Source organism: Brachyistius frenatus, unplaced genomic scaffold, assembly GCF_029030835.1.
Source record: "Brachyistius frenatus isolate BFR_SWC_R1_liver_20210118 unplaced genomic scaffold, ASM2903083v1 Contig_187, whole genome shotgun sequence".
Lineage (NCBI taxonomy): Eukaryota > Metazoa > Chordata > Actinopteri > Embiotocidae > Brachyistius > Brachyistius frenatus.
Window position 1 is genome coordinate 315,732 of NW_027210786.1, and position 27,971 is coordinate 343,702.

Here is a 27,971-nt window from a genome sequence, read left to right on the forward strand (position 1 = left end):
GTGTGCTGAGACTCTGCAGCAAACATTTAAGAGATCCCCTGTAAAAAAGAAAAAAAAGAAATTCTAAGAATGTTTTTTTTTTTTTTTTTTTTTTTATCTGTAGTTGGGAGGAGATTAGATATCTAGTGGGGATGAACAGAAGAAAGAAAAGTTTTTATAAAGTTTTCTCCTCTGTTTGTGTCCCCTGGCAGTTTAAATTTGGATAAGCAGACGGCCAAAGGCAGCACAGCGCTGCACTACTGCTGCCTGACCGACAACAGCGAGTGTTTGAAGCTGCTGCTGCGGGGGAAAGCCTCCATAGAGATCGGTAAGGAAGCAAACCAGCAGCAAACAGTGCAGCTGTAGTGTTCCCTGTCTTTCTTTTTGTGTAGCACCTAATTAGGTACATTAACTGAAATATTGTCAACACATTTGTGAGGTAATTGTATTTCCATGTTCTGCTATTTCTTACTTTTCCTTCCACTGTATTTCAAAAATGTAAAAACCTACTTTTCACTTTCCTAAATTTTACAAACAGATAACTTTACAAATTTTGCTGACCCTTTTTTTAAAAAATAAAAAAAACCACTTCCTCTTTAATCTGGAATTAAAAGCTTTTCATAATTCTGGTGCCTTTTTTTTTTTTTGGCCTTGTTTCGAGTATCTCGACTGCTTTGGAAGTTTTTAAGACTTTATTGCACATGAATAACTACTAAATACATATACTTTACATATATACTATAAAGCTTAACTTCTGCATAAATGCTGCTAATGTGTTGATACATCTAAAATATACATTACATAACATAAGTTGAACCCACCAATGTTAAAAATAACTTATGTTTAATACTTATAATAATAACTACGATGACTGATAACATTTGGCGGTTAGTATTTACTGTATATACTTTAACCACAGTCAAATTTTGAATGCAGAACTTGCAACCGATTGTTTTTACATTGCTGTAGTATTTGAATATGCACACTTGTCTCACACACACTTTTTCCTCTGGCCGCCTCCCAACGTCTCGCTCTCAAACATACAAACGCTCCTTGTTCCAAGTCTCTCAGGTTTAGTTCCCAGGAGTTCGGCCCTTGAAAAAACAGAGCATGGCGAGTTTTCTCACAACACTAATCGCCCTGCTTCGCTCGGAAATCAGCAAAACAACCAGATAACACATGCAGAGGGGAGGAGGAGGACACGGAGAGAGAAAGCACGGAGTGGCTTAGTGTGGGAAAAGACTTAATTACACATTTCTCATGTTACAATGAAAGAGAGGGGAAGAAAATGGGCTGCGTGTTTGTGTTCATGCGGACTGTGGATGCAACAGTGATTATATGCGTCTGTTGTTTTCCCTTCCAGCTAATGAGACCGGTGAGACGCCACTGGATATCGCTCGGAGGCTCAAACACCTCCAGTGCGAGGAGCTGGTGAGTTCACTGTGTTCAGAGCCGGCTTCTGCGCATCACCGCCTGCAACGGTGGAAGAGCTGTCAGTCACTTTGTTTGTGTTTACAGTTAAACCAAGCGCTGGCAGGAAAATTCAACGCCCACGTCCACGTCGAGTACGAATGGTGCCTGCAGCATGAAGACCTGGATGAGAGCGACGAGGACCTGGATGAGAAGGTGAGTGACAGTTTGGTGAACATGAATAATAATAATACTGTATTTGTGAAAATGGTGAGAAAAGTTCAAAGAAAGGGGGAAAAAAAATAATCTGATTTATAGCAGCTGATCAGACAAAAAGATCAAGCTGAGAAGCTTTGAAGAATTTCGGAAAGGGAATATTTTCTTTTGTTTTGTTCCTAATGAATAAAATATCTTGGGATCCAAAACTGAAAACCTGAATTCATCATTCCTATTGTACGTTCTAATCAATGCTCTCGGATTATTTGTGTGTTTTTGCTGTCAGTGCTGCCAAAAGTACTGAACTTGAAGTTTATTGCAGGTTGTTGATTTTTTTGTTTGAGGTAAAATTGGGAACGGTTTTGTAAGTGTGGTAAAGATGGTAACGGCTCGGTTGAGGGCAAAAAAGTGTCTTTTGTGTGTTGTAGATGTTTGAGTGATTTCATTTTACCTAAACTTAAGGGGTTGGCAAAATGTTTCTGTATAATCACAGGGATTTGACAGCAAAGGAGAGAGGAGAAATGCAACATGTATCCTAACCATCAGATTTTTTTTTTCGGGTGGTGGGGGATCAAATTCAGAAGAGGGAACCAAAAAGGGTGAAGAATCAGCAGCACTTAGAGGTCAAAGAGACCTAAGAAACCTCCATAAAGAACCCCGAAAGATGACAAATTGATATTTTCTTTTGTTTTGATATCATTGAAGTAAATGTGGTTTGTGAAAGCCTGATCTGATTGGACCTGAGCTCATAGCAGAGGTTACACAGCAGACATTTTCTGTGGCAAATAATTTCAGAAGGGACTGTAAAATGTAAAAAAAAAATTTAAAAAATGAAGAGATAGTTTTCTTGGTTTTGTACTTGACAATTGACCCACCCTCTGACCTCTCGCTGCTCCCTCCAGCCGAGTCCTCACCGGAGAGACGAGCGTCCGGTCAGCTGTTACACCCCGGGCAGCAACTCCCACCTCCAGTCCAGCCTGGGCTCGGCGGGCCGCGACGCCGCCAACCTCGCCAAGGACAAGCCGCGCACCTACATGCCCAACCTGGTCAACAACGAGACCTACGGCACCATCCTCAACACCAGCCCCACTCAGGCCGCCACCACCTCCGCTCCGCCCCTGCCCCCGAGGAACCTGGGTAAGCTCAGGCAGCAGTATCAGAAACAAAATTAACGTGTTAAAAGTTTACATTGAGAAGATTAAAATCCAGATAGCCTCGATAAACTGAAAGCGGCCCATTTGCCTGTTTTGGGAAGCGATATTTTCACCCGTTGAAACGCCACTGATGTCTCTGAAGCTTCGGAACGTCCCGTCAGAGGCGCATGGATCGGAGGTCTTTTCCAGAAAGTTGTTGATCAATTTGCTGTAATTCTTTTAGTTAACTGTGTGCCAAGCTCACCACAGCCGGTCCTTAACAGCATCAGTGAGTGTGTGGAGAGCTGCCAACAGAGCGCAGGAGAAATAACCAGCTGTGTTGTCCACCTCACCTCTCCGGCATTCTGCACATTCCCTCTCCCCTTTTTACTGTCGCTCTCAATTACAATGCAGTAAAAACGACTGAACTTTGATAGCGGACGATAGTTCTGGCAAGCGCACTGCATTCTCCCCATCGACATAATTTTTTTTCATTTTAATAATCCCTTCTCCTTTTCCATCTCTCTCAGTCCAGTTATCAGGTCTGGGAGGAATCAGTCAGTCCTCGGCGTCCAGCAGCTGGAAGCCGGGTCCTTTAGACCTGGTTGGCCGACAGAGGTCGTCCTCAGACCCCCCCAACATGCATCCTCCTGTCCCCCCCATGAGGCTCACTTCAACGGGAGGTAAAGGCCCTTAGTTTGCTGTCGATATGCACCCGTGACTACGGCTCCGGTGAGGGCATGTTAGCATAGATCAGTGTTTTTTTGTCTGGAGCTCAGTGCAGTTTATAATAAACAGTTTACTGGAAGACGCCATTTAAATGGTTCATTTTTATATTAGATGAAAAGACACAAAACGACAACAAAAATCATACTTTGCTAAAGTCTTTCCCAGTTGTTTTTTTCTTTATGGACAAAAAAATCTGTACTAAATCATAACCAAAGTTTTTGGATTTAATGTTCCAAGTTAGTGTTCTTCTAATTTCTAACATAATAAATAAAATATAAATTTAAAAAAAATGTATGTAATTATCATGAACAAACACAATCATCATTGATAATGATTGTCTCATGCAAAGGCCACGAGACTTTCTTGAAGTCGTTGCATTGTACTGCATTCACTATACTGCTGTAGGACAAGCTTCAGCCTCAGTGTCACTCAGGTTGAATTGTACAGGGGATGCAGTGTCTGTTGAAAATTCTCCTCAACAACTTTCAACAACTCCTTAAGGTGTTAACTACCCCACGAGAAGTTGAGAAGTTAAAACCTGTAACTCTTCTCCGGTCAGTCAGAACTGAAACCTTTTGGATGAGAGGCAAAAGGTGTTCAAGAAACTAAAGAGGTCCGGTTGCCTTTTGGATAAAACTTAAATTAAGCGTGACCTGAATGGCTGAGAACCTTTACACACAGCTTGTTTTCAGAATAAAAGCTCATTGTTGACCTAAATGCTCTTATCACAAGCGTGTCTCAGTAGCTGTTCTTGATCTCGGTTTATCTGTGTAAAAAAAAAAAAAGCCCAAACGTATAATCAGAATGCAAATGAAAGAATTACGTTGTGTTCCAGGTCTGTGTGTTTCTTCTGTGGCGAAGATGGAAGCCCTGAGCATTCAGTCGAAGTCGGGCCAGGGGCCGCTGGGGTCCAGGACTGTGCCACCTAAATCCCCTGCAGGGTAAGAGTGTTAAAACACGCGTGCATATTCAGCCGATGCAATTCTTTGTATGTCTGCAGACCTAAATGTCATGGCAGCATGCACTTAAACCCAACCAAAGTTCACTAGTGTCTTTCCAGCTGCATTACATTCACAAGAAAACACTTGGCTCATATAATTCACTACACATACGCAGGAACATTATGCATTAGTCCGGCGTTGTGTATCTTGCTGTTCTGAATGATGTAATGTATTTGCTTCCCGAGAGGAATGAGAGTACATGGCTGCTGTTTATCCGCCTCATTAGCTTCCAGGCTAAACTCTGCATCGAGCCAGACGAGTAATAACTCTCCTCCACAGTCGTCCTTTTGTCTTTGTGTCTCCCACAGGGCTGATAGTGCTGTAATAAATCTGTAAAAAAGCTGCAGAGAGCTGTCGGGCAGTTTTTTTGTTTCTCAATTTGATTATTACTCTGTTGATGGGAGCCCATTTTTATTCTTTCTTCTTTTCTTTTTTTTTTTTTTTGCAGCAATGATAAAAGCTTCAACAGAGGACCTCTAAATCGAACAGCATCCATTGAAAGAGCTGGTGAGTGAATTATTGGTACAGGTTCTTTAAACCGTGCAGTGTACAGAAACTCAACTTCTTTTACTATCCGTCAGATCCTGTGGAAAGTCTTGTTGTCGTTGTGATGTAATTTCCTTTTCCTGCTTGCAGCTAAGGAAGTGCCAGGATGCCCCCAAAACTCCGTAGGTCAGTCTCTGCCTCCAGCCCCGATGCCGAGGAAGGCCTACCCGGTGAGTGCCTCACTCTTCCTCTTATTATCGTCCGGATTGTACTTTGCTTATTCATTCCTTCTGTAGTACAGATTCGTCGGCAGCTTGTTTTCCAAGTCACGATTTATTCCTTCATTAGTGTTGTGCAATTCCCTCCCCTATTGTTTCAGCGCTTCCAGTGTCTACTTGGGAAATAAATTCCCTTCCTGTAGTCTGAGCTGAGAAGTTGTTCAGCTGTTTTTCGGTGGAAGAGGGCGAGTTTAATTAGCCGCCTGGTCTGTGTTGTACCCGGTAACAGCAGTCAGATTAAATCTAAATCAAATTCAACTTTGGCGTCACTTTGGTGGGAGCCAGATATAAAAGTTTTTGTGCATTCACATATGTGCCTTTGGGTCGTGGGTGTGTGTAATTTCACCTTCTTTGGCTTTTGATGATCACAGGGAAGGGAGGGCTCGTGTTTCCTGTTGACCGCATTTTGGCTTTGGATTAAGCTGTTTTGGATCTGTTGTGCTGTTTCCTTTCTGTTTGCACTGATATGTGGAAACGCTTGTGCAGCGTTATGTCTCAACACAGTTGTCTTGTGTGTGCGGAAATCGGTTATCTCTGCAGCTTATTGTTTTATTGGTAGGCTGTCAGCCGCAATAACTTTTGTCTGTATGGCTGGAAATAAATGTACATGTTTCCACCGCGCTCTAAAAAAAAATAAAAATGGGTGAGTTGTCCTTAACATGTTGACCGATGATGACAGAGGAGGGTTGCACGAAAGCATTGACACCCACTCGGGTTTCACAGGCCTTTTGCATTTGTTCCCAAAAATTTAAAAAAAAAACGTGTTTAACACAAACGCACAATTCTGAACATTTTTCTTTTTCATCTGCGCAAACATGAAATGACCCGTGTGCGCTGGCTGCTGTCCCTCAGAAGCAGAGGCCAAAGCGAGTGAAAGCCATCTACAACTGCATAGCCGACAACCCTGACGAGCTGACCTTCTCAGAGGGCGAGGTAATCGTGGTGGATGGAGAGGAGGACCAGGAGTGGTGGGTGAGTATCTCTCATGCAGGAGACTTGATGTACACATGTAGGTTATTATTATTATTATTTTTTGTTGTTGGTCATTTTAGATACTTGTTTTCGGATTTAAAGCACAAAGCGCTCCCAGTCCAAGTAACTAGCTCCGGTTCTGTTTCCACCGCCGTGGATGTCGGCGCGCTCGGTAACCATGGTGGCCAAAAGCAAAAAGCCATGACCTCATTCTGGCCTACATCCCCGCCACCTCCTCCTCTTTTTCCGCCTGCTGTTTGCTTCCTCTGTGGAGCCCCTTGTGTGATCGTCGGCCAGCTGCAACTTGTTTTCCTCTGAGCCACCCCTGCAGATATGACCGTATTTAGTCAGTCTCTCTCTCTCTGTCTCTCTGTCTCTGTCTGTCCTTGCATGGACCCAAAGTCCCCCACCCCTCCCCGAGGTCAACGCCATGTTCCGAGCATCCAGCGGCGTTATCGTTCTGTTTAAGATATTGAAATCACAGCACAGTAATGAAGCAGCACTTGCACTTTTGCTTTCAAACAGGCCTATAATATGACATGAATCTTCCCACTTTCATTTGTGGGTTTCTTGCGTGTAAAAAATATTCAATAAGTGAAGCAACATAAATGAGGGAAGGATGCTTTGTTGCGGGTGAAGACAATGTTTTAAATATGACTTTGAACTCTGATGTGGTTTCAGTTACCCACAAAGCAGGCTGGATCCCCACTTGATATTATTTTTGTGTTTTTTCTTCAGTGGCTCGCCGTGTTTCATTTGTAGCCTTCTATGAACGTTGTCGGAGCAGAAACATGTCCTAGCTTTTTACTTTCAGGTGTAGACGACGTTTAGAATGACTTATATGGAGATAATAAGTACTGTCTTCTTAACACCCAAGGTAATATAAAAGAGGAAAGTCCTTTAAATAATATTGCTGAGATATTTTTGTGACGTGATGGTGTTTCATAGGGATGGATGTTGTCATTGATCTCCCAGTACGATTCAATTTTGTTTCAGAAAATCCTGATTTGTACTCATTTTGCATGAAAGGTATATTTTGAAATCTTTAGCTGAATAACCTTTTTGTGTACTTTTATATAAACGAATCAGTCGGTGCATAAAAATGAGCATGAACGTACACAAACATACCAAGAACAGTCACAAACATTAATGTTGGGATTTTAAGAATCAAGATGGGATCATGTTGGTAAAAACGGCAATTTACTGGAAAACAGATTGTTTTTTGATCACTCAATCCTATTTGTGTGTTTTAGTGGTGTTGTATATGTCCTTTAGATTACTCAATTTGTTGAATGCAGTCAAATATTTTAGACCCCCTTCCTGACAAATTCAGAAAAAAAAAAAAGAAAGTCTTTTGTCCTTCCTTTTATGATCCTCTGACCTCGCCTCTCGTCTCTTTTCTTAACAGCTGGGCCACATCGAAGGAGACCCGATGAGAAGAGGAGCCTTCCCCGTAACGTTCGTACACTTCATCGCTGACTGAAAGGTCACCCTGGGTGTTTAGGAAGCGTCGCGGGATGCAGCGTCCCTATTTCACCCGTCTCCGTCAACAAATACATCCGCCTTCGTCCCAGTATTTGTTGTCCACATCGTCATCATCATCATCCTCATCATCATCTCCGCTGGCGTCTTGAGTGAGATTGCTTAGGTATCACTGCTGTAGCATCAACTTTGGCTGCACCTTTGTGTGTGGGTGTCGTCAAGGCAACCGAGTCGGGGCGTCCCAGAGGGACCCGTGGGGACCGTATGTGGTTTTAATGCTTGCTGTTAATGTTCGTGACACAGACTCTAAAAATTACAACAAAAAAAAGATGATTGTAGTGAACGACCTCTCGCAATACATGCACTTTTCTTGTCTTTATCCGTTACATCATAAGTTGACATTTGACATAATGAAGGTTGTATGTACAGTATTTGTTTCATCGCTTTTCGGTGCGGCTGCATTGTACAGACACTCCTTTAAAAGGACAGTACTGAGAAGAATACAGCAGTGTATTTTAACTTAATAACAAATGTAAATGTGAACCTAGTCAACATGCTTACATTCCACATCTGCGCATGAGCGATTTTTAAATGTCTGCTTATAGGTGCAACTCTGCAGACCTGTAGTAGCCCTCCTGTGTGGAGGTTTTTCTAATGGTGCTAAGTTAACCCTGGAACATGCTGGAAGCTGCACCCAAGGGAGCGCTTCACTGTCCTCCTTTCAAGGACCGACTGGCGTTTTGAAAAGGGAGAAGCTGCATGTTAAAGTGGCCTCCAGCTCATCACACCCCGGAGCGCCCATTTCTTCAGGTGTGAATAGACTGAATAGAGCTGCAAATAAATTCAAATGTCTTCTGGGAATGCTTTCCCACAGACACACACAGACACACACGCACAGCCTGTGCTATTTTAGCGTGGGTGGATCACATTCAATAGCAACTTTCCAGTTCTTCCTCTGGTCAAATGCTGGCACCGACTGGAGCTGCAGCAGCCAGTAATTACCTTTTGCACCGAGTCTGATCCTCAGGCTGTCTCCGCCTGTCATCTGCCTTATTAGAGGAAGAGGAAGTGTGTGTTTGTGTGTGCATGTGTTGTCTGCACAGAATAAGCTGCAAATGAAAGAGTATGAAAATAAGAGGAAATCAACGATGAGCTCGGGAATGTGATAAAAAGCGGGAGTTGGCTCTGTGACTTTTGTTGCTTACTCTCGCTTTTGAGAACACTCGCACTCTGACAGGCCGATCTTTGTTTTGTTGTCCCAAAGGAGCGATAGTAAGTCTGTATCTTTGACAACCAGAGAGGCAGGAGGATCCTTCCTGCAGCTTAAGCCTCATGCCAGTACATCTCTGGGGCCCTTTGATGTAGAAAGATGAGTTTATCTAAAGTGTAAACAAATATAAAGCATACAGTGTAATTAACTTCTGTTTTGTTGCAGAGCAACTTTCTATCTGTTCATATTGTTCATATTTAGGCATTTAACCTGAACCCAGAGCCTTCCATGGATTTGTGAATGACAAGAGACGCATGTGAATGGTAGCTGATGCGCTCTCTTCATCATGTTTAATATTAACTCACTGGAAAGAGGAAGATTTAATAAAATATTCGTGTAAATAGATTTTGGTTTTGTTTGTGGATATTTAAATGTAAAAAAAAAAAAAAAAAAAAAAAAAGAGCAGAGTTAATGTGGGCAGTAAATGTCTTTTAATGCACTGTGGTGATGAGCAGTTACAGATACGACCTCAGCTGGACCTGTGTGTGTGTGTGTGTGCGGTGTAAACACCAGACACTCATACACACACAACTGGGAAAATAAACTCAATTCATTCTCATTAACCGTCTGTGGATCACTACATTGACTCTTAACTCTGTTGTGCAAGTAAATGAGAAAATAAAACTGGAATAATAAAATATGAAATAACACCAGGCTCTTGTTGTTTCTTTAAAGTATTGAGGAATTTATGACCCATTTGTAGAAGTAATGGTGCCTGCTTTTGCTACATTATTCCGGTGATCAAATGTTTTAAATCATTTCAGCCCAACGCTGCAGTTTAAGCTGATGACCTGCATTTTTAAAACAGCTTGACTGGTGCGAGTTCCAGCTAAAAGCCAGACGGATCAAGAGCTCCCTCTGATGGAGAATAATTCAGCATGTCTACAGCCACCTTTAAAAATATATATATATTTTTTTAATGCTTTAGCAATAGCTCAGATCAATCGAGCACATAAAAGTAAATACGACACTGACAGAAAACAAAATGACTCTTTAATCACAGCTGTATTGTACCAGATCAAATACTTTCATTTTGCTTACCGTCACACATTTTCAACAGGATCACAGTGAAAAGGAGGCCGTGGGTTGTTATCGTACAAAGTCAAGTTAGTACCGCACCGGTCAACAAATTCTTCCCCCAAAATGTTTCCTATGTGACTCCCCAGCCTCTTTGAATTTACATGGTGTCACTTAATCTAATGCAGATTTGATCATGACGTTAAATACAAAAAACAAAACACATCAAACTTTTGGTACCAAGAAATTCACCGCACATCCGCAGTAAATAGAAATGAGAACCAAACTCAAATAAGTCATTAAAATGGATAAATCACACAAATTGAAAAAAACAAAAACCCAAAAGGGATAAAATATAAGATCTCGGGCAAAGTTGAAGTTACAGCTGAAGTAACCAAAACTGCAGTTAAAAAAATACACAACACACACACACAAAATTATTCCTAAACCTGTGAAGGGATCTCGGTGATTTCCTCATTAAGAAAAGCATTTGTCAAATCTGTGTCATAGTGTCTCCCATTAATAAAAACACTGTGTAGCCTTTCGTACCATGACTTATATTAAATATGATTAGTTAAAAATTACACTGCTAGTTCCAAAGGCTTTTTTTTTTTAAAGGCAAACATTTCCCTCTTCTCTGAACGTTACTTTATTTTGAAAGGGCGAACTGACAGGTGAGGTAACGGAAACAACGTCCAAGAAAAATATTCAGACAAATTCACAGTAGTTTTGTCTCAACCGGAGGATGACGGGAGGATTAACGGTACCCAACACGTGCAGGATTTTTTTTTTTTTTATCAACACAAGGTCACAAAATTGTCACTTATTTGCCCTCCAGGTGACCTCGACTCCAGATAATAAAGCAAAGTTGAAAAACGAGGGAAATGGTTGCAATGCAGCCGTGGTGGTTTTATAAATGAGCTATTTCTGGTTTTGCAGTTGTTTCACTTTCACTCGTTTCACTCGTCTCCCATCTGTTCCTCGTGCGGCCTCACGATTTGTCTGATGTCAGAGCACAGTCAAAAGAAGCCGACAGCACCTTGCAGATGGACTGAGCCTGCTCCTGTTCAGACAGATAGAAGGCAACGCACATGAGAGAGAGAGAGAGAGGAAAACGGCAGTATTCAGTAACCACAGGCAGGTCATGGACATGTTACTGTCACAAATCTTTAGTCTTCATTTCTAATATCCTCCATCCAGTTTTCCCTTCACACCCACCGAGCTGCTGCACTGGTACACCCAGATGCTGCATTCCTCTTGCTTCGTGTCGGTGGTTTTCAGAGCCAGGAGGTTCTTCCCTGCACCCAGGCCGTCGTCGTAACACAGCATGCGCACGATCAGGTAGAGAGGGTGCCGATGCAGCACATCCTGTCAAGAGTACAGTTAACGACGGGGGATTACCGACTAATCAGCACGAGGATCTTTACTACGTGGTCAAGAAAGATGCCAGCGCTCAGTGGCAAATTTCTATGGAGAGGTAAAAATGTTTCAGGTCAAATGTTAAAAGCCAAATTGGGTTAAAAAAAAAAAAATGTCAAGGGAACTTTGCAGGGATGACTGAAATATTTGAGGCGGCAGCTTTGTGCAGAACCATGACAAAAATATAACCTGATGCTGAACTCATAAACCACGCTGCGTGGCTGTATTGATGACTCGGCAATACTGCGGAGTCCAATCAATGAGCATTCACTCGCTACAGCATATCACTTTTCTGTTTGGTCCGCTACTCACACACTGGTTCAGGGAGGCCACTTTGACTCCGTACTTGGACACTCCCAGAGCCATCTCCTCGTCCGCGGGCACGAAAGGCAGCTTTCCGTCTTGCTGTGCAAAGAATCGCATCATTTATAGCATCTCCTCCATTGTATTGTGAATGAACAATGTTATATTGATGACCGTAGGACCGGGTAAAACTGGGGCGGCCGTTATTGCTATTTTAAATTTGTCACTGAATATCTGCGGCCCCTTTACCTGAGCAGCATCGATATAGTTGATGAGGTCCAGAGGTTCCTGGAGGGTCTTGCTCATGTCGAACTGTAACTTCTCAATGGATCCCACATACTTCACCCGGAACTCGGCGCACGTCTCGGATGTGCTGTTTCCTACAGGGAACCATACAAACAATTAAAAAGAGAGGGGCAGCACCGATGTGCAGACAAGTTTAACGACGGTCACACTGACCTGAGCTCTTGGTGGAATCTGTATCGAGGCTGGCAACGGTGCTCGACCTGGAAAGTCCTCCCAGGCTGGAGTCAACAGACTGCAGAGAGACAAAGAGACACCGGACAGTGTTGGCCGGATGAAAACTGAAGATCAGCGGTTCTGTCGTGACACACCCGCGTGCGAGTTACTGTACCTTGCTTTTGGTGCTGATCTCGCTGCTTTGCGAGCTGCTGCTGCTGTGGCGCTTTTTGACTTTCCGAAACATCCTTCACCATGACGACCGCATCCAGCTCTCCAAGCGCCCTCCGACCTGCGACGTCACAGATCACGGCGTCACAAACACGCAGCAGCACTGCCTCCTCAAGTCTCAATGGAGATTATGAATAATTGAATGAAGTGTTGTCTGGATTTTGAATAATTCATGCTTCACTCGTTGCAGTCACTGATACACAGCAAATATATATATTTTAATAGTGTTTGTTAATAAAGCTATATTTATTTATTTAGAAATACCTTTTAAAAGTTTTTAAGTTAAATTAATTTGTCATTCAAAGGGGGGCACCAATTAAAAGAGGAAACCAATTTATCCGACGCACGTGCTGCTTTTACAACCTCGTCAGAGTAAAATGACGTCAGAGCCCAATATCACTGTGATGGGAGTCGGTCGGTGTGTCTGAAGGGTTAGGAGCCGGAAAATTACAAATTAAACAAAAATTACAAATGAGTCAACAGGTTACGTTTTGAGTCGACCTGCTGTCGTTTAACTACGTGGAATAAACAAAAACAATGCGCAGCTGCACACTAAAAACACGCGTTTGGCCCCCAACTCTTCCTACTCCACCTTAAATGTCCCCCACCGCATTCATTTAAAAAAAAAATAATAAAAAATAAAAAAGTTAGAAACCGAGGACTTTACTGGGGAGTTGGTTCAACACTAACGCAGTGAATAATTCAGTGGCGTGAGGGAACTTAAATACAAGCATACCTGTTCGTACCGTCGCCGTCTTCAATGCACCGTCTGAACTTAATTTTCCCTCAGATGCGCTTTCTGTTTACCTCATTTTGACTCTTCAGTTTCCCTTCGAGTTGAGCAGCCTCCACCCAACCCCACTTAAAGGGGACGCTCCACCCACCCCCATCCAAAAACAACAAAAAAAGGGATTTTCTAAAGTTGAATATTGACCAGACACGTCTGTGAATACTATATATATTTTTGAGTCTTTATATCGCTTAATGTAAAAAATATTTTATTTTTTTTATTGTTGTTTTATATATGTTAGGGCAAAAAACAAAAGCAGCTGTCCCGGAACTTGTATTGACGCTCTTGATTCGAGTCGGCGGTATTTTGCACACGCCGCCGGAAGTCAGCCGTTGCGCGAGTCCCGCCCCTCCCGTTCATTCAACAAAAACACAGTACCAATGTGATCCCGTTTATTTTTTTCCATTTTTAAATTGACCTACAAAATTTTGCGAATATGGCCACAAAACGCAAAGTAGATATAATCGTCCCCGCTGAAGAAAGCGACCAGCTTTTAATTCGTCCACTGTGAGTTAATTTAGCGATTTTGAGCGGCTGCTTCTGCATAATAATAATAATAATAATAATAATAATAAATGTTATTCTTAATGTTTTTTTCTCTCATGTTACAGCGGTGCTGGTCAGGAGGTTGGGAGGTCATGCATCATCCTGGAGTTCAAAGGAAGGAAAATTATGGTAAATATGATCTGCGTGCTGCTCTATGACTTCATTTATATATATAAATATATTCTGTACCTTTGTCAAAAATGTCTAAAGATTTTCTTCTACTCAGTGATATTTCTGATTTCTGAATATTTTAACGACTACCTATGAAGGTATTTTTGTGTCTTTATTATGCAAGCGAAAAAATAAAAACAGTTTTAAAAGCAAATTTCTTGCACTGCAATCAAAAAGCACGTTTGTAAGTCAAAATATACAAACTGAGAAAGAAATGATTGCGTTGCAAACAAATTTTGCTTTTGCAGTTTTGTTAGTTTTGGTCACAGAATTAAGAATTTTGCTCATGAAACTAGACTTTTGCTGCAAATTGAAAACCTTTGCTCTCAAGTCAAAAACCTTCATACCTACGTGTTTGACAACAGCATGAATATATTTGAAGGAATACAACCTGCAATTTTATGTTCTTATTTTATGCAGGCTTTAAAAATTGCAATCTGTTGTTTTTATTTCTAATATTTGAAACATGCTATTGTTTTTTTTGTTGATTCCTACAACTGGAAAAATAAATAGAGCAGTATTGATACTGAGTGGATCATCCAGGGTGAACTGGGTAAAGTAATATTTGTGTTTCACAGCTGGACTGCGGCATTCACCCCGGCTTGGAGGGAATGGACGCACTCCCCTACATAGACTTGATCGACCCAGCTGAGATCGACCTGCTGCTCATCAGCCAGTGAGTTTATCCCTCCTCTCTTTTCTTTGCTGCACAGTCTGTTTTAAATGAGTAGAAATTGAATTATATATTTCCTGCACCAGTTTCAGCAAGACGAGTTCTTCTGCTTGTAATCAGATGGTCAAATTAAGTTACTTTAAATAATGTTTCAGATGATCATATTTAGAGGTCTGAGGTTCATGTGTGTGTCCTGTCATCAGTTTCCACCTGGATCACTGCGGGGCTCTGCCCTGGTTCCTCCAGAAGACCAGCTTTAAAGGGAGGACTTTCATGACTCACGCCACGAAGGCCATCTACCGCTGGTTACTATCAGACTACGTCAAAGTCAGGTGAGCGCAAACGTACCTCTCTCATCAGAAAACACTCTGATTTGTTGAATTACAGTGTAGCCTGCAATTTTTTTTTTTTTTTTTTTTTTTTTATTGCAGCAATATCTCTGCGGACGACATGCTGTACACTGAGACAGACTTGGAGGAAAGCATGGACAAGATCGAGACCATCAACTTCCACGAGGTCAAGGAAGTGGCTGGGATCAAGTTTTGGTGCTACCACGCCGGCCATGTGCTGGGAGCTGCCATGTTCATGATTGAAATAGCCGGAGTCAAAGTAATGATTCTTTTTTTTATCTTATCGTCTAATCGCTTTGTTTCAGAAAGCCCGGTTGCTTTACAGAAACAACGTTTATCGTTCAAGTCTATTGATTGTCTCTTCTTTATCCCTTAAAGCTGCTGTACACAGGAGACTTCTCCCGACAAGAAGACCGGCATCTAATGGCAGCTGAAATCCCGAGTGTCAAACCAGACATCTTAATCATAGTATGACCAAAGCAAAAATATTCATTTAAATAGTAATAGTTCACACAGAAGCCTATTTTAAAAGGATATTTAGGTGATTACAACGTGGTGAATATGGTGTTATTTTTCTTTCTGCAGGAGTCAACCTACGGCACTCACATCCATGAAAAGAGGGAAGAGCGTGAAGCTCGGTTCTGCAACACAGTCCACGACATCGTCAACAGAGAGGGTCGCTGTTTAATCCCCGTGTTTGCCTTGGGACGAGCCCAGGAACTGCTGCTTATCTTGGGTTAGAAGTCATGTTTGACTCCCTGATTTGGATCATTTACAACATCTCATTTGACACCATCGACCCTCTTTTTGTATTTCAGTTGTTTCTGAAGATAATTTTGACTTTTTGGATCTTTATTTCCTTGCATCAATCAGAGGAGTCTGTAAAGGCAGTGTGTTATGTTCTCTTGTAGATGAATACTGGCAGAATCACCCAGAGCTCCACGACATCCCCATCTATTATGCTTCATCGCTGGCCAAGAAGTGCATGGCCGTGTACCAGACTTACGTCAACGCAATGAATGACAAGATCCGCAAGGCCATAAACATCAACAACCCTTTTGTCTTCAAGCACATCAGCAATCTTAAGGTGGAGAGTGTTACGGGCTCTTAATGGAGTTCTTCAGGCTTAATTACCACCTATCATGTAACAGTTAAACATCCATTTAACTCGTGTGTGTTTTTTTTTCCAGAGCATGGATCACTTCGATGACATCGGGCCCAGTGTGGTGATGGCGTCTCCAGGGATGATGCAGAGTGGACTTTCCAGAGAGCTCTTTGAGAGCTGGTGCACTGACAAGAGGAACGGAGTGATCATCGCTGGATACTGTGTAGAGGGCACGCTGGCCAAGGTCAGAGCACAGCAGGACAGCCCACAGTGTTTCTCAGCGAAGTGAAAAATAGTGTTTAGAGCTAATAATCGATAGATTCCATTGTTGTCTTGGAGAAAAGTGAAGATATTTACTGCAATTTCCAGGTAATCTAAATTCAAATTGGACGTAATTTGAAACGGTGAATTTGTATAACCACATTAAGTGTTGTATAAGTACATCTCGCCCTCACTGTGATTACTGTGTGCGCTCTGCAGCACATCATGTCTGAGCCGGAGGAGATCACCACCATGTCCGGCCAGAAGCTGCAGCTGAAGATGTCGGTGGACTACATCTCCTTTTCTGCTCACACCGACTACCAGCAGACCAGCGAGTTCATCAGGGCTCTCAAACCACCACACGTGGTAGGAAGGGGAAAAGGAAAAAAAAAAATCCGTTACCTGTCATCATTTTTTTTCGAATTGTAAACAGAAATGCTTTCATAACTATTGCACGTTTTTTTTTTTTTTCTCAGATCCTTGTACACGGGGAGCAGAACGAGATGGCCCGGCTGAAGGCTGCACTGATCAGGGAGTACGAAGATAATGACCAGGTTCACATCGAAGTCCACAACCCTCGCAACACAGAGGCCGTCACGCTGAACTTCAGAGGAGAGAAACTCGCCAAGGTTGCTAAACTTTTTGTGATTTACGCTCCTTCTGACTTATGAGTCTTACGCTTGCCAACTTGACACTGTTAATTTTGTTAAACACATAAAGCACCTCTCCTCCTCTCAGGTGATGGGCTCTCTGGCTGATAAGAAGTGTATCCAGGGTCAGAGGGTGTCGGGCATTCTGGTGAAGAAGAACTTCAACTACCACATCCTCAACCCGTCCGACCTGTCCAGTAGGTCACTTTTCATTGTTGTCTTGTACCGGTAAGCTGCATCATACAACCGCGTCTGCTGGGAGCTGTACTGACTTCATGTGTCCGTTCTGCAGCGTACACAGAGCTGGCCATGAGCACAGTGAAGCAGGCCCAGGCCATCCCCTTCACTGGGCCTTACTCACTGCTGGTCTGCCATCTGAGAAACCTCACTGGTAAGACTTCTTTATATGGGAGTGAAATCTCCGGGTACATCGACCGACACTTTAGTTTGAAAAACTGTAGGATTGCGTTTTATTCTGGAAACGACGAGGCACACATCTACGCTCACTTCCTGAATGGGTCTTATCAGTCACAATGTGTCCTCCTCTGAGTTGTTACGCCCCCATCACATGACTCCTTTTATTTATTTTTTTAGAAGAAGAAGACAACAGCTTCATCAGCCTTGACTACCAGTGGTTAGTTTAACATAATGAATGACAGGAGTGCAGTAAATTGTGCATTTTGCAATGCTACTGCTGATAACAGTTCCCGTGTCCCGGAGGCTTATCGGCTCTACGTGCAGCGCTGGTGTTGCACCGTATTTGGTCGCGCATCAGATTCTCTGCCCTGCTGTGATATTCGTCTCACTTCTCAGATCTTAACTCAGCCAACGTGATGTGACGAGTATGTAAAAGGTCGTGTGTGCGTTACGTGTTCAGGCTGAAACGTTGCTCGACAAGCTCGTTTCAGCGTGGACGTAACGTACGAGTAGCTTTTAGAGAGAGAAGAGAGAGCACACACACACACACACAGATGTCATGATAAGCTGCAGTTGTCCAATCCAAACTCTTTAATCTTTAATCACAATCTGTCAGTAGTCCTTATAATGCTGGTGATACCATTTTTAGATGATTAATTACTCATTTTAATACATGTTCACTGGGAGTGAGGAGATGTTTTAATTTCTCTCACACCAAATCACTTTCCAGTTTGATATATAAGGCTTGTTTATGAAGTTTTGCAAATGTGGAGTACAGCTGTTTCGCTGACCTTGAAATTGACCCCCCCATGTTGTCTGCGCGTCTCAGGTGATGTGGAAGAGCTGGAAGGAACCGAAAAGAACACTTTGAGGATCTTTAAAAACATCACTCTGATCCACGAGGTCGGCATGGTGCTGCTGGAGGTGAGCAGCAGGACGTTGACTGGAAATCTCTCTTTTTGGTCCTGTGAGAAGTGGCTATGTCATAATCTGCTATTTTTTTTGCTCAAGGCTACTTTTGTTCACTGCGTGTGCTCAGCTTGCTTAATTCAGCTGCAGGGTATGGAGCCTCGGACGTACCGGCCTTCGAAGAACTCAACCTCCACTCAGGCTCAGACATGAACTCATTACTAAAGCACAGTGGAAAGTGCTGGCAAAAAAAAAAAAAAAAAAATCACTTCCAGATTGTTGATACAGACATGAGGTTTATCTTATGAATACAAAGGCCCAATGCCATGTCCCAGGTTTGAATGGGAATTTAAAGTATTCTGCTCAGAGATCGAGGTTGGAGTTTAGTTTTGTTTAATAGCTGCAGTTCGCCCAACCAGCCTTCCTCTGTGTCTCGTGTTTCAGTGGATCGCTAACCCTCTGAATGACATGTACGCTGACGCGGTCACCACTGTGGTCCTGGAAGTCCAGTCAAACCCAAAGGCTCAAAAAGGTCCGTAGATACCGACCACTTCTTTTTCACGTGAACCCATTTCCTGTTTATCATCGTGACTAAAGAAGGCTCTAATGAGCTGCGTGGTTAATGGCATGAAGTGAGTGATCTAATTTGTGTTTCATTAACAGCCATGGAGACCCAGACTGCCATAGTGGACATGGATGTCTACCAAGCCCGGCTGGAAGTCATGTTGCAGTGAGTGCGACAATAAATCTATTCTCTTAATAACACTGTATAAGTGGATATTCTGATCTCCTGTGGAATTTTTATCTGCTCAGATAATCAGATGATTAATCTTTTCAGGGACATGTTTGGAGTCGATTGTGTGGACTTCAGCGATGGTAAAAACATCTCTGTGACAGTGGACGGGAAAACGGTCCACATTTGCTTGGAAACAAGGGTGAGAAGCTTTCAGCCAGCCAAACTAAGACAGAACAATGTGTTTGGTGTGCTGGATTTGTTTTGTAACTGACCTCCTTTTTTTTTTTTTACCCCCTCCCCTCACCAGTCGGTGTGCTGCGAGGACGAGTGCACAGAGGACGACTCCCTGAGAGAGATGGTGGAACTGGCAGTGCAGCGGCTCTATGACGCTCTGAACCCGGTCATCTGAGAACAGACACGAGCTGCAGACATGTTTTTAACCAGTTGAGCTTCACATTTTATTAAGAAGCTTTAAAAAAAAAAAAAAGAATAATTTTTACATATTTCGCCATGCACAAAGGGAAGTCTGATTTGTGACTGTAAAACCACGCAAAAGCATAAGCTGTCATTCCCCCCCCCTCGATTTCAGTGTTAATTTATAATACGAGCACTTTTAATTGTATTTAATAAGCTAACTATTTGTGTGTATATTCGTTGTAGGTTTTGTTTGACCTGAGTTTATCACTAATATGCACTGATATGACAGACTTGTGTTTACTTTTAACTGTGATGTGAACTGTGAATTTCTAAACGCACTAAATGTATGTTTTCATTGTATAATGTTTAAATCAGTCTACTGATTCAAAAGTGTGCATTGAATTATTTCAGTAATTGTATCAGCCGCAGGGCTTCACATTTCTTTAGGGTGTGCGCGCATTTTTTTTTTTCACCACAACAATACGGTTTTGTCGTTTTTTCTTTTTCCCATCCTCATTGGTCATTTCTAAACGCATAACGAAAGTGATTGGAAGATTTTAACAGTTCTGCTTCATCCTCCACAGGATGGTTGAAAAGCTCAACTCAATGCTTCTGGGAAGAAGCCGCCGCTCACGACAAGCAGCGTGCAACAATAGTCCCGTGGCCGGTGGTCATGTACAACATGCCTTAAGTATATTGCTCGGCCATGGTTGTTGTCATCCTTTAAGTCGGTGCAGCCGACAATGAAAGACCCAAACAGCAGTGTTTTGCTCCGACGAGCACCGCTCCCAAATCATTTATTAGGTTAGGTAGTTATTATATATATATATATATATTATTTGTTAAATGTCTGGAACAATATAACTTATCGATTTGTACAATAAATATCATCAAAAGGCACTTTCTTTAAAATATCCATCTGACTGCGAGCTTTAAAGCGTTATTTCCTCGTCCCTTCTTTACGTTGCTATAAATATTTCATAAATAGCAATACATTAAATCGTATTAACCATAATCAACTTGCTTTCACCGTTGAAAACATAACTAAAACTTGCCCAACAGGTGACTTTATGAAAGCCAAAGGAGGTAAAGTGAAGCACAGGGGGACAACGTGCTCACAACATGTTGGCACAACGGGGAATTATATAAATGCCGAACTGAGTGATGGGAGGCTGGACTGGATGTTGGCGTGTTCACAAAGAGTGAGAAGTTGTGCACGCTTGCTCGTATGCACAGTAATTATAACTAACGACTTTCCCGTCAGAGAATCGGGATACATCTTGTAAAAAAAAAAAAAAACTAAAAAACATGTTTGTTTTTTTGCCCAAAAGCCAAATATCCTACTTTTACAACCACATAAAAACATGAAATCTTCTCCACTTCGCCAATTAATTCACTCCTCAAACCGTTGACTTGTCGTCACAGCTCTAAATGCATCGTTTTAAATAGTGTAAATGGTTCAGGAAGGTCCAGTCCCACCACCACCACCACCACCACCACACATATTGATCTCATTCACTGTTTTGAGTTCAGTATTATCCCCATAGCCAACACCAGCAGCATCCCGACTCCGATCTCCATCATCTTCCCCATCTTCTTGTCGCCAATAGTTTCCTCTTTGTTCTTCAGCATCTCCTCCTTGCGGACCCGGATGTCTCTTTGTTTCTGCAGCTGGTCGTTGTAGTGGGACTTGAAAAACGCGTCGAAGTCGAAGATGCCTTCTCGGTCGTCAACGCCCGCAACCGACTGCCGACCTCCGGTGTGCCGTTTCGCCGAGCCCCCGCCGGAGGGTCCGGCCGCCGCCGTCGCCGCCGCCGTCGTCGTCGCGGTGAGGTCCGACTTGGTCAGCAGACCCCGGTCGTACTTCTTCCGGAGCCCCGTGTTCCCCAGCACCGTGTGGGCTTCGCTGACCTCCGAGAAACGGACCGTGGCCTCGGCGCTGCCGGAGTTTCTGTCCGGGTGGTAGAGGAAGGACTGCTTGTAGTACGCCGTTTTGATCTGGGCTTGAGTGGCGGTAGGGGAGACCTCCAGGATCTCATAGTAGCCCGTTTTAGTTTTGTACAGAGGTTCGGATCCGGTTCCGTCGCCGCTGTAAGACCTGGTGGACGCAAACGGCCCGAGTCCGCGGCCGCAAGGACGGACGGAGCTGGAGAAAGAAGCCCTCCAAAACGCGGCGTAGCTCCGGTATGGAGGAACAATGTTCACCCGAGTCTTCTCAGGAGGTGAAAACGCTTCGTTTGCTGTACTTTCCCCTTGTTTTTTCTGGCTCTCCGGGAGGTAACGTTTACATATTTTGTGCGCAAAGTCGTGCCGTCCCCTTCCAAAACACTGCCTGACCTCCGCCATGTTTTCAGGGAGCGAGTCTCACTTCCGTGGAGCTGTGGGAGACTCGTTCAACTGCAGCGCCCCCCAGCGGTGAGTAAGAGGAAGTACTACATGTTGCTCAAGATGATACTTCGCTGTTTTAGAGCCATTTAAATAAAAATAAATGAATATATATGTTTTGGATATGAATATATATATATATATTATATCTTTCAGCCCATAATTTCATCAGAAACACACATGGCACAATAATAGACAGGCAGTCAAAAGCAAACAATCCTATTATAATGATTGGTTAATTTGGTGCACCTGTAGCAGTTCCACCTCTTGTTAGTATAAAAAACATACATACATACATACATTTACAATAAAGAGGCATCTTGGAATTATAGCATACACAGCTCTCCAAATATAAAGTTTCAAATGTCATGGCAAATTGCAGTTTTAGGGGGTCAAATCCTGAAACTTTCAAACTTGTCACAGAATATATCATCGGAAATCTAACAGACTACATATCTCGGTAACACTTTAACATTTGTCTTATTTGTTATAGTCAACAGGCAATTCAGCATATGCATACAATGACGTCATCTGTAATGAATGAAGAATTAAAATTCATTTGGAGCTTTTCTTACCCCCAAAACTTCAACACAGCTCCTAGTAAATTATAGTGAAACAACAAATCCATCAAAATAAACTGTTACCATAAGGCAAATGTCTCTTAGCAAAAACACAGGTGAACCAATTTCAGGTAATTGGCGTCACACCTGGCGCAGCAATCAGACAACGGGACCAATCAGCTCCCTGCACTTCAGTAAGGAAAGGGTGTATATAGACTGATGTATTATAGAAAAATGATTCAGAGACTTGTACTTAATGAGTACATTTCTTGACTTGTTATTATTCAACACACATTCAAATAATAGATGAAAGACCTGGAAATATCTCAGTGTCTTATTTGTTCTTTCCCTTTACTGGCGGGAAATTGGCGTCAGAAATATGACGATAGGAAGCAATACTTTACTTTGCATACATTTAAAATGTCCTAAGGGCAAGCTTGTAATATTTTGCCGAATAGTAAACATTTAGAATAAATTACAACTTTTATTGTGAAGCACCGTAAAATGATTCCCTCTACCCTAACCGGAAGTGGTGATGTGCGGTCCTCTGCGGTGCATCGCAACACTTCCTACCGCTGATTCGGAACCGTCAACTGATGCAGTGCTCCGTTTTAACCGATGCATGGTTTTTATTAGGTGATTTGGACTTCTGGCACCGAGCGTCGCGGACTGCATCATGGTGAACCTCTGCTGCCTGTGCTGCGGTGAACTCCCTCAGCTCCTCCCCCCTCCGTCCGGCGCTCCGGGAGCACCGCGAGCACCGCGGGACTCCCGCTCCGCACCGCAGCAGCAGCAGCCGCAGAAGCCTGCTGGCTCCGGCCCAAACCTTGTAGGGCTGAGGGGGGCGCAGAGAGGGGGAGCGAACGGAGGCTTACCCGGAGCACAGAAAGGGAATAAAAAGGAGTGAGCCTATGATTTCACTCTGACATGCGAGAAGAGCAGCATGCTCTCTTCCGATCAGGACTCCGCGGCGGCTGGTGGTCCCAATGATGCTGATGAGGAGCAGGAGGATGAAGAGGAGGAGGAGGAGGAGGAGGACGACTCACCGGCTCAGGTTGATGTCCCGGAGGAGGTAGGTGTGCAACTTAAACTTATTACATGTGGCATTTATAAGAATATAATGACTTTTAGAAAAGTAATCAACCGTGACCCATATATCTATATTGTTCCTGTTGCATAAAAAGTGATAATAACATGTAATTTCCCTTAACCTCGTTTTATTTATTCACTTAAACTATTGTCTTTAAGTCAATAGTGGAGTCCCTGATTTTTGAGCGACTGTCTCTCTGTAAATTGTCTGCACTATGATGGCTCTCTGTGCCATCATAGTGCAGCTGCTTCAACCTGCAGCCAAACTGCATCTCTGCTCGCTGAAATGTCAGAATAGTCCACTTCACATGGTGGCAGCAGACTCCAGTGATGTGGAAAGGTACACTCTCACCGACAAATGGATAGCTCCTGGGGGGAGTAGTACAGACCAGAAATGTTTCCCTTCTCTGACAGCGATCAATCCAAGTGTACCTGCTCATGTCAGTATTTGCTTCGCCACACTCACTGTCTTTGCAATTGTTGAGTGTTTACTCCGTCCGGCCCGGGTGAGTGGCTGTTTGCAACAAGTCTGGGACACATAGAGAAATTCCACGAGTTGTCATCGGATCAGTTGTACAGGAAACTGTGCCTGTTTTGCACATTATATTTTCTACCATAGATATCGGCGATTGCTATCCCATCTGATTCAGACATTTATTCGGAGTCCTTGGCCGGAGGGGCAATTAGGTTTGCTGCTCTGTACATAAATGATTTAATCTTATTTCCACCTTCCATATTGTGTTATCAAAGTGCGATTTAAAAAAAAAAAACACAAAAACACAAAAAAAACCCATCCCTCCTTAGATGTTTTACATTCTGCAGTCACGATGCTGCCAAGTCCTTCCTGGTACACATGAGTTCAATCCCTGTTTCTTCCATAAATTACTGAGGTGGAACCGGCAGTGTGTGACATCCCCATCTCTGTGTGGGGGCAGTAATGGATGGCTGGTTGTCAGCATAAATCCTTTCACTCCATAAAACACGAGAGGTAGTCAACAACAACACAGGCTGTCATGTGGAGGAATGTCAGCTCGAGATCCAGACAGAAATATTAGAAAGTACGACTTGGAAATCTTGATAAATGTGCCTGACAAGATGCCATGAAATTAACAAACAGTAAATGTCCTGGTTTAGTCTCTTTATGCGTTGAGGGAAGTGCTCTAGCTTCTTTTCTTGTTAGTGTTACTGATGAAATTGCCTCCAGCCAGTGTCTTTGCTGAATGGGACCATTTGACTGCTGGTCAGTATTGCAAATGTGAGCACTTTTCTGTTTCTGTTTGTGTGCTCTGAGCTAACCAGCCCGTGCTCAGCAGATAAGTGTTTAAGCAGAAAGAGATGTATCTGTGTGTGTGTGTGTGTGTGTGTGTGTGTGTGTGTGTGTGTGTGTGTGTGTGTGTGTGTGTGTGTGTGTGTGTGTGTGTGTGTGTGTCGCGAGTGTTGAAGCAGTAATGGGGAGAGAATTCAGGTCCTCCAATAAAATGAGCAATACCACAATATACAACTATCCAAATTACAAGTAAGTCGAAAAATGACCTCAGTAAAAACGCACGAGCAACAAAATGAGACATTTGTCAATAAGCTTGATCTATTGCAATTTGTTATAGTTATGAATTGATGGTACGGGTCGTAATGAATTATTAATACTTTAATATTTACTATTTAGACTTTTACTAATTATGTTTTTTTTTAATACTGTGTTTTTAAGTTGAAAAGATGATATTAGCTGATTAATTGTAATACGATTTTTCCCTCAAATATCAGCACGTGAATTTTAGGATCTGAGGTTTATAGTATTCTGTGTATACGTGCACAAGTATTAGCCTTTGATGTTATTTTGACAGCTTTATTTGCCATCGTGCAACATAAATTCAATTAATTTCAGACATGGAAGTGTGAAAACACCTCGGTAATATTCATCAGTCAGCTGCTTTGATGCGCAGCCTCACTGGGACATTACATGGTTTAATTGAATTCCACGGAGCTTTCTTCACTTTGATTTAGTTTGTGCTTGGGTATGGAAAAGCTCTGCAATTTATAGTGTGGTCACATTCATTTGCATTTCTGCTGCGAGTCATGAAATCACTGACATCTAATGGGAGTTCATTGCTCTAAGTGCCTTTTTGTCATCGCTCCGTCTCTCCTCTCTCTCCTCTCTGCAGCAGTGTCCGGTCCAGCAGTCTCTGGGTGCTTGTGTCTGCCGGGAGTCCCATTGGCGCTGCCTGCTGCTCTCTCTGCTGATGTACAGCTGTCTGGGCGCGGTCGCCTGGTGTCAGCTGACCCGGGTCACCAAGATCAGCTTCAACTCCGCCCTCACCTCCTCATTCACGGCCTCCTTCACCTCCTCCCTGCGCGGCGCCTCCGGGATGGGCGTCGGAGGACACTCCATGATCTACCACGACAGCCCCTGCTCCGACGGCTACATCTACATCCCCCTGGCCTTCCTGCTCATGCTCTACGCATTGTATATGGTGGAGTGCTGGCACTGCAGAGCCCGGAGCGAGCTGCAGTGCAAAGCCGACGTGGACAGCGTGTACGAGCGGGTGCTGCGGATGCAAGAGGCCCAACCGTGCATATGGTGGAAGGCCATCAGCTACCATTTTGTCCGGCGGACACGGCAGGTCACCCGGTACCGTAACGGGGACGCCTACACCACCACGCAGGTGTACCACGAGCGGGTCAACACCCACGTGGCCGAGGGCGAGTTTGACTTCAGCCACTGTGGCATGAATGATGTGTCACGTGACCTCAGAGGCTTGGAGGGACATCCAGCAACTCGCCTGCGCTTCACCAAGTGTTTCAGCTTCACCGAGGCCGGTCCAGAAAATGATTACCTCAACCAGAGAGCCCAGTTCTTCTCTGAAATCGAAGGTCTGGATGATTACATGGAGGCCCGGGAGGGAATGCAGCTGAAGAATGTGGACTTCAGAGAAAACCTGATAGCCTATGTGGACCCAGACAGGATGCCTTGGTACACTTCCCAGGTTGCCTTCTGGCTGGCAGCGCTGCTCATGCTGTCCTGGCCTCTAAGAGTGCTCATCGAGTACCGCACTGCTTATGTGCACTACCGCATAGAGAAACTGTTTGGGTTGGAGTACAACAACAGCAGCCCTTCTCCTCTGAATGAAGACAGGCTCGTGGGGAGTAACACCGGTTGTGTTATTCCAAGAGTAGACACGTTGGACAGCACTGAAATGGAGTGGCACATACGCTGCAACCGCCAGGAGATCCCCAGTTACTCGGAGGCCGTGCTGATTGACACGAGCACAGGAGACTCGAACTCATTGCAAGACACCTCGTCCCCCAACTGCTTACTGTTGGACAGCAGCCAGACGGCTCAGAGCTACGGAGCTCTGCACAGCCAGGACGACTGCGAGCAGTGCGGCGAGCTGAACGAACGAGGAGCCGGAGGAGGCCAGAGGAGGCCCGTCGCCAGCTCCAGCTGCTCCTCCATCTTCTCCTGCCGCGGAGCGCTGTTCCAGTCCCACCTGTCCTCGGACACGTCTCGCTTCTCTCTGTGCCGCATGTACGGCTCCCATCGCACCGTGGCTCTGTGGAGGAGCTGCAGCAGCAACCTGACGGACCCGTGCTGCGTCGACGAGCAGTGCTGCAGGTCCGACTCCAGCCAGCTGGCACTCAGCGACAGTCCGCCAACGTACAGGGACGCCCGTTTCTTCCCAGTTCTCATCGTCCACCGGGCTGAGGGCAGAGAGGATGGCAGGGAAGTGAGGCGTTATTATATACGGAGGGGGTCGTCCTGCGTGGAGACGGCTTTGTGAACAAGATGAAACGAATTTCAGAGGCAGTAATAATGGAGGGTCACGTGGGGTTGCTCACTAAACCGTACAGAACGACATCAATGAAGAGAGATAGAGAGAACATGTTTCTTTTTCAGGAAATTTCAGTGTAAAGAAAAACAACTCGAGTAGAGTCTTTCTATTTTTGAACACCGCTACAAACAGTCATGGTGTTGCATCTACATATGTGGTTTCAACAAATTGTCTCCATGAAAACTTGTGTGACGAACAGTGTGTCTCATGTTGTCGTTCCTCTTCTCACTGCATGGTCTGAGCATCCCGCTGATTTCATCAGCGATACTTTCCTGATTTGTCTCATCACACTGCATCAAACCTTTACCAGTTTGTACTTACTGACTTCATATGTGTGTGACGTTGCTGCTTGGATACTTACAGAAAATTGGGCAACTTGAATTAGAGGCATACATAAGAATAAAATGTGAAATGTGAAAAGTTGCATGTTGTTACCAAATAGCTTTAAGTTGATTAAAAAGTCAGCGAGTTGAAACCAAAGACATGAGTATTTTACTTTTTTACTTTTTATTTAATTGAGAGATATATGGATTTAAGAACAGGATGTGAATGTTGTAGTAAAAGCAATAAAGGTTTATCTGAAAGATTGTTGCATTCAAGTATTAATATTAATGTGACTTGTAAGCTGTATGATTCAGTTTGATTGTATCTTGCCAAGCTGATGGGTATTTTTTAATAGCATTGTGGGTTTGTTCAATCA

At 43.5% G+C, this 27,971-nt stretch overlaps 5 protein-coding genes across 10 annotated transcripts in view; 3 read left to right on the forward strand and 2 right to left on the reverse strand.

Moving 5' to 3' along the window:
* The window catches only part of asap2a (ArfGAP with SH3 domain, ankyrin repeat and PH domain 2a), a 51,836-nt gene extending 42,232 nt beyond the window's left edge, over positions 1-9,604 (forward strand). For 2 of the 3 annotated variants that reach the window (XM_069718133.1, XM_069718136.1), the window contains 10 exons: positions 192-307; positions 1,343-1,410; positions 1,498-1,605; positions 2,508-2,742; positions 3,269-3,421; positions 4,303-4,408; positions 4,917-4,975; positions 5,105-5,184; positions 6,085-6,204; positions 7,613-9,604. In XM_069718133.1, the coding sequence (XP_069574234.1) occupies positions 192-307; positions 1,343-1,410; positions 1,498-1,605; positions 2,508-2,742; positions 3,269-3,421; positions 4,303-4,408; positions 4,917-4,975; positions 5,105-5,184; positions 6,085-6,204; positions 7,613-7,687 (1,120 nt within the window). In that variant the 3' untranslated portion in view covers positions 7,688-9,604. The remainder of the gene's footprint in view (positions 1-191; positions 308-1,342; positions 1,411-1,497; positions 1,606-2,507; positions 2,743-3,268; positions 3,422-4,302; positions 4,409-4,916; positions 4,976-5,104; positions 5,185-6,084; positions 6,205-7,612) is intronic. The other variant, XM_069718135.1, reaches the window with a different exon arrangement.
* Positions 9,605-9,932: 328 nt separating this feature from the next.
* Positions 9,933-13,238, reverse strand: itgb1bp1 (integrin beta 1 binding protein 1). 2 transcript variants are annotated; one of them, XM_069718138.1, is made up of 7 exons: positions 13,132-13,238; positions 12,330-12,446; positions 12,155-12,233; positions 11,945-12,075; positions 11,705-11,797; positions 11,192-11,341; positions 9,933-11,036 (listed from the first exon to the last, which is right to left on the reverse strand). In XM_069718138.1, the coding sequence occupies exons 2-7, from the start codon at positions 12,399-12,401 to the stop codon at positions 10,965-10,967; spliced, it is 597 nt and encodes a 198-aa protein (XP_069574239.1). In that variant the 5' UTR covers positions 12,402-12,446; positions 13,132-13,238; the 3' UTR covers positions 9,933-10,964. The 2 variants fall into 2 exon arrangements, with proteins under 2 accessions (XP_069574239.1, XP_069574238.1); XM_069718137.1 differs by having other exon boundaries at positions 13,122-13,238.
* Positions 13,239-13,505: 267 nt separating this feature from the next.
* LOC138632531 (cleavage and polyadenylation specificity factor subunit 3) lies at positions 13,506-20,349 on the forward strand. Its single transcript, XM_069718171.1, has 18 exons — positions 13,506-13,682; positions 13,787-13,850; positions 14,471-14,568; positions 14,769-14,897; positions 14,997-15,174; positions 15,294-15,383; positions 15,501-15,651; positions 15,827-16,002; positions 16,106-16,264; positions 16,501-16,647; positions 16,758-16,910; positions 17,020-17,128; positions 17,224-17,322; positions 18,178-18,272; positions 18,702-18,789; positions 18,921-18,987; positions 19,096-19,192; positions 19,301-20,349. The coding sequence occupies exons 1-18, from the start codon at positions 13,612-13,614 to the stop codon at positions 19,400-19,402; spliced, it is 2,073 nt and encodes a 690-aa protein (XP_069574272.1). The 5' UTR covers positions 13,506-13,611; the 3' UTR covers positions 19,403-20,349.
* Positions 20,350-20,731: 382 nt separating this feature from the next.
* Positions 20,732-21,790, reverse strand: LOC138632538 (dnaJ homolog subfamily C member 30, mitochondrial-like). The gene has a single exon (XM_069718181.1). The coding sequence runs from the start codon at positions 21,754-21,756 to the stop codon at positions 20,926-20,928; it is 831 nt and encodes a 276-aa protein (XP_069574282.1). The 5' UTR covers positions 21,757-21,790; the 3' UTR covers positions 20,732-20,925.
* LOC138632537 (transmembrane protein 151B) lies at positions 21,756-27,859 on the forward strand. Of its 3 annotated transcripts, XM_069718179.1 has the most exons (3): positions 21,756-21,825; positions 22,992-23,427; positions 25,604-27,859. In XM_069718179.1, the coding sequence occupies exons 2-3, from the start codon at positions 23,299-23,301 to the stop codon at positions 27,218-27,220; spliced, it is 1,746 nt and encodes a 581-aa protein (XP_069574280.1). In that variant the 5' UTR covers positions 21,756-21,825; positions 22,992-23,298; the 3' UTR covers positions 27,221-27,859. The 3 variants fall into 3 exon arrangements, with proteins under 3 accessions (XP_069574280.1, XP_069574279.1, XP_069574281.1); XM_069718178.1 differs by lacking the exon at positions 21,756-21,825 and having other exon boundaries at positions 22,838-23,427; XM_069718180.1 differs by lacking the exon at positions 21,756-21,825 and having other exon boundaries at positions 23,372-23,431.
* The last annotated feature ends 112 nt before the right edge of the window (positions 27,860-27,971 follow it).

Bases quoted from the DNA above. Each gene is read 5' to 3' on its own strand.
- LOC138632537 (XM_069718179.1), top strand. From the start codon at position 23,299: ATGCTCTCTTCCGATCAGGACTCCGCGGCGGCTGGTGGTCCCAATGAT. The intron at 23,428-25,603 runs GTAGGTGTGCAA...TCCTCTCTGCAG, and splicing joins AGGTTGATGTCCCGGAGGAG to CAGTGTCCGGTCCAGCAGTC.
- itgb1bp1 (XM_069718138.1), bottom strand. From the start codon at position 12,401: ATGTTTCGGAAAGTCAAAAAGCGCCACAGCAGCAGCAGCTCGCAAAGC. The intron at 12,234-12,329 runs GTACAGTAACTC...GTCTCTCTGCAG, and splicing joins AGATCAGCACCAAAAGCAAG to TCTGTTGACTCCAGCCTGGG. The intron at 11,798-11,944 runs GTAAAGGGGCCG...TTCTTTGCACAG, and splicing joins ACTATATCGATGCTGCTCAG to CAAGACGGAAAGCTGCCTTT.
- LOC138632538 (XM_069718181.1), bottom strand. From the start codon at position 21,756: ATGGCGGAGGTCAGGCAGTGTTTTGGAAGGGGACGGCACGACTTTGCG.
- LOC138632531 (XM_069718171.1), top strand. From the start codon at position 13,612: ATGGCCACAAAACGCAAAGTAGATATAATCGTCCCCGCTGAAGAAAGC. The intron at 13,683-13,786 runs GTGAGTTAATTT...CTCATGTTACAG, and splicing joins CAGCTTTTAATTCGTCCACT to CGGTGCTGGTCAGGAGGTTG. The intron at 14,898-14,996 runs GTGAGCGCAAAC...TTTTTATTGCAG, and splicing joins TCAGACTACGTCAAAGTCAG to CAATATCTCTGCGGACGACA.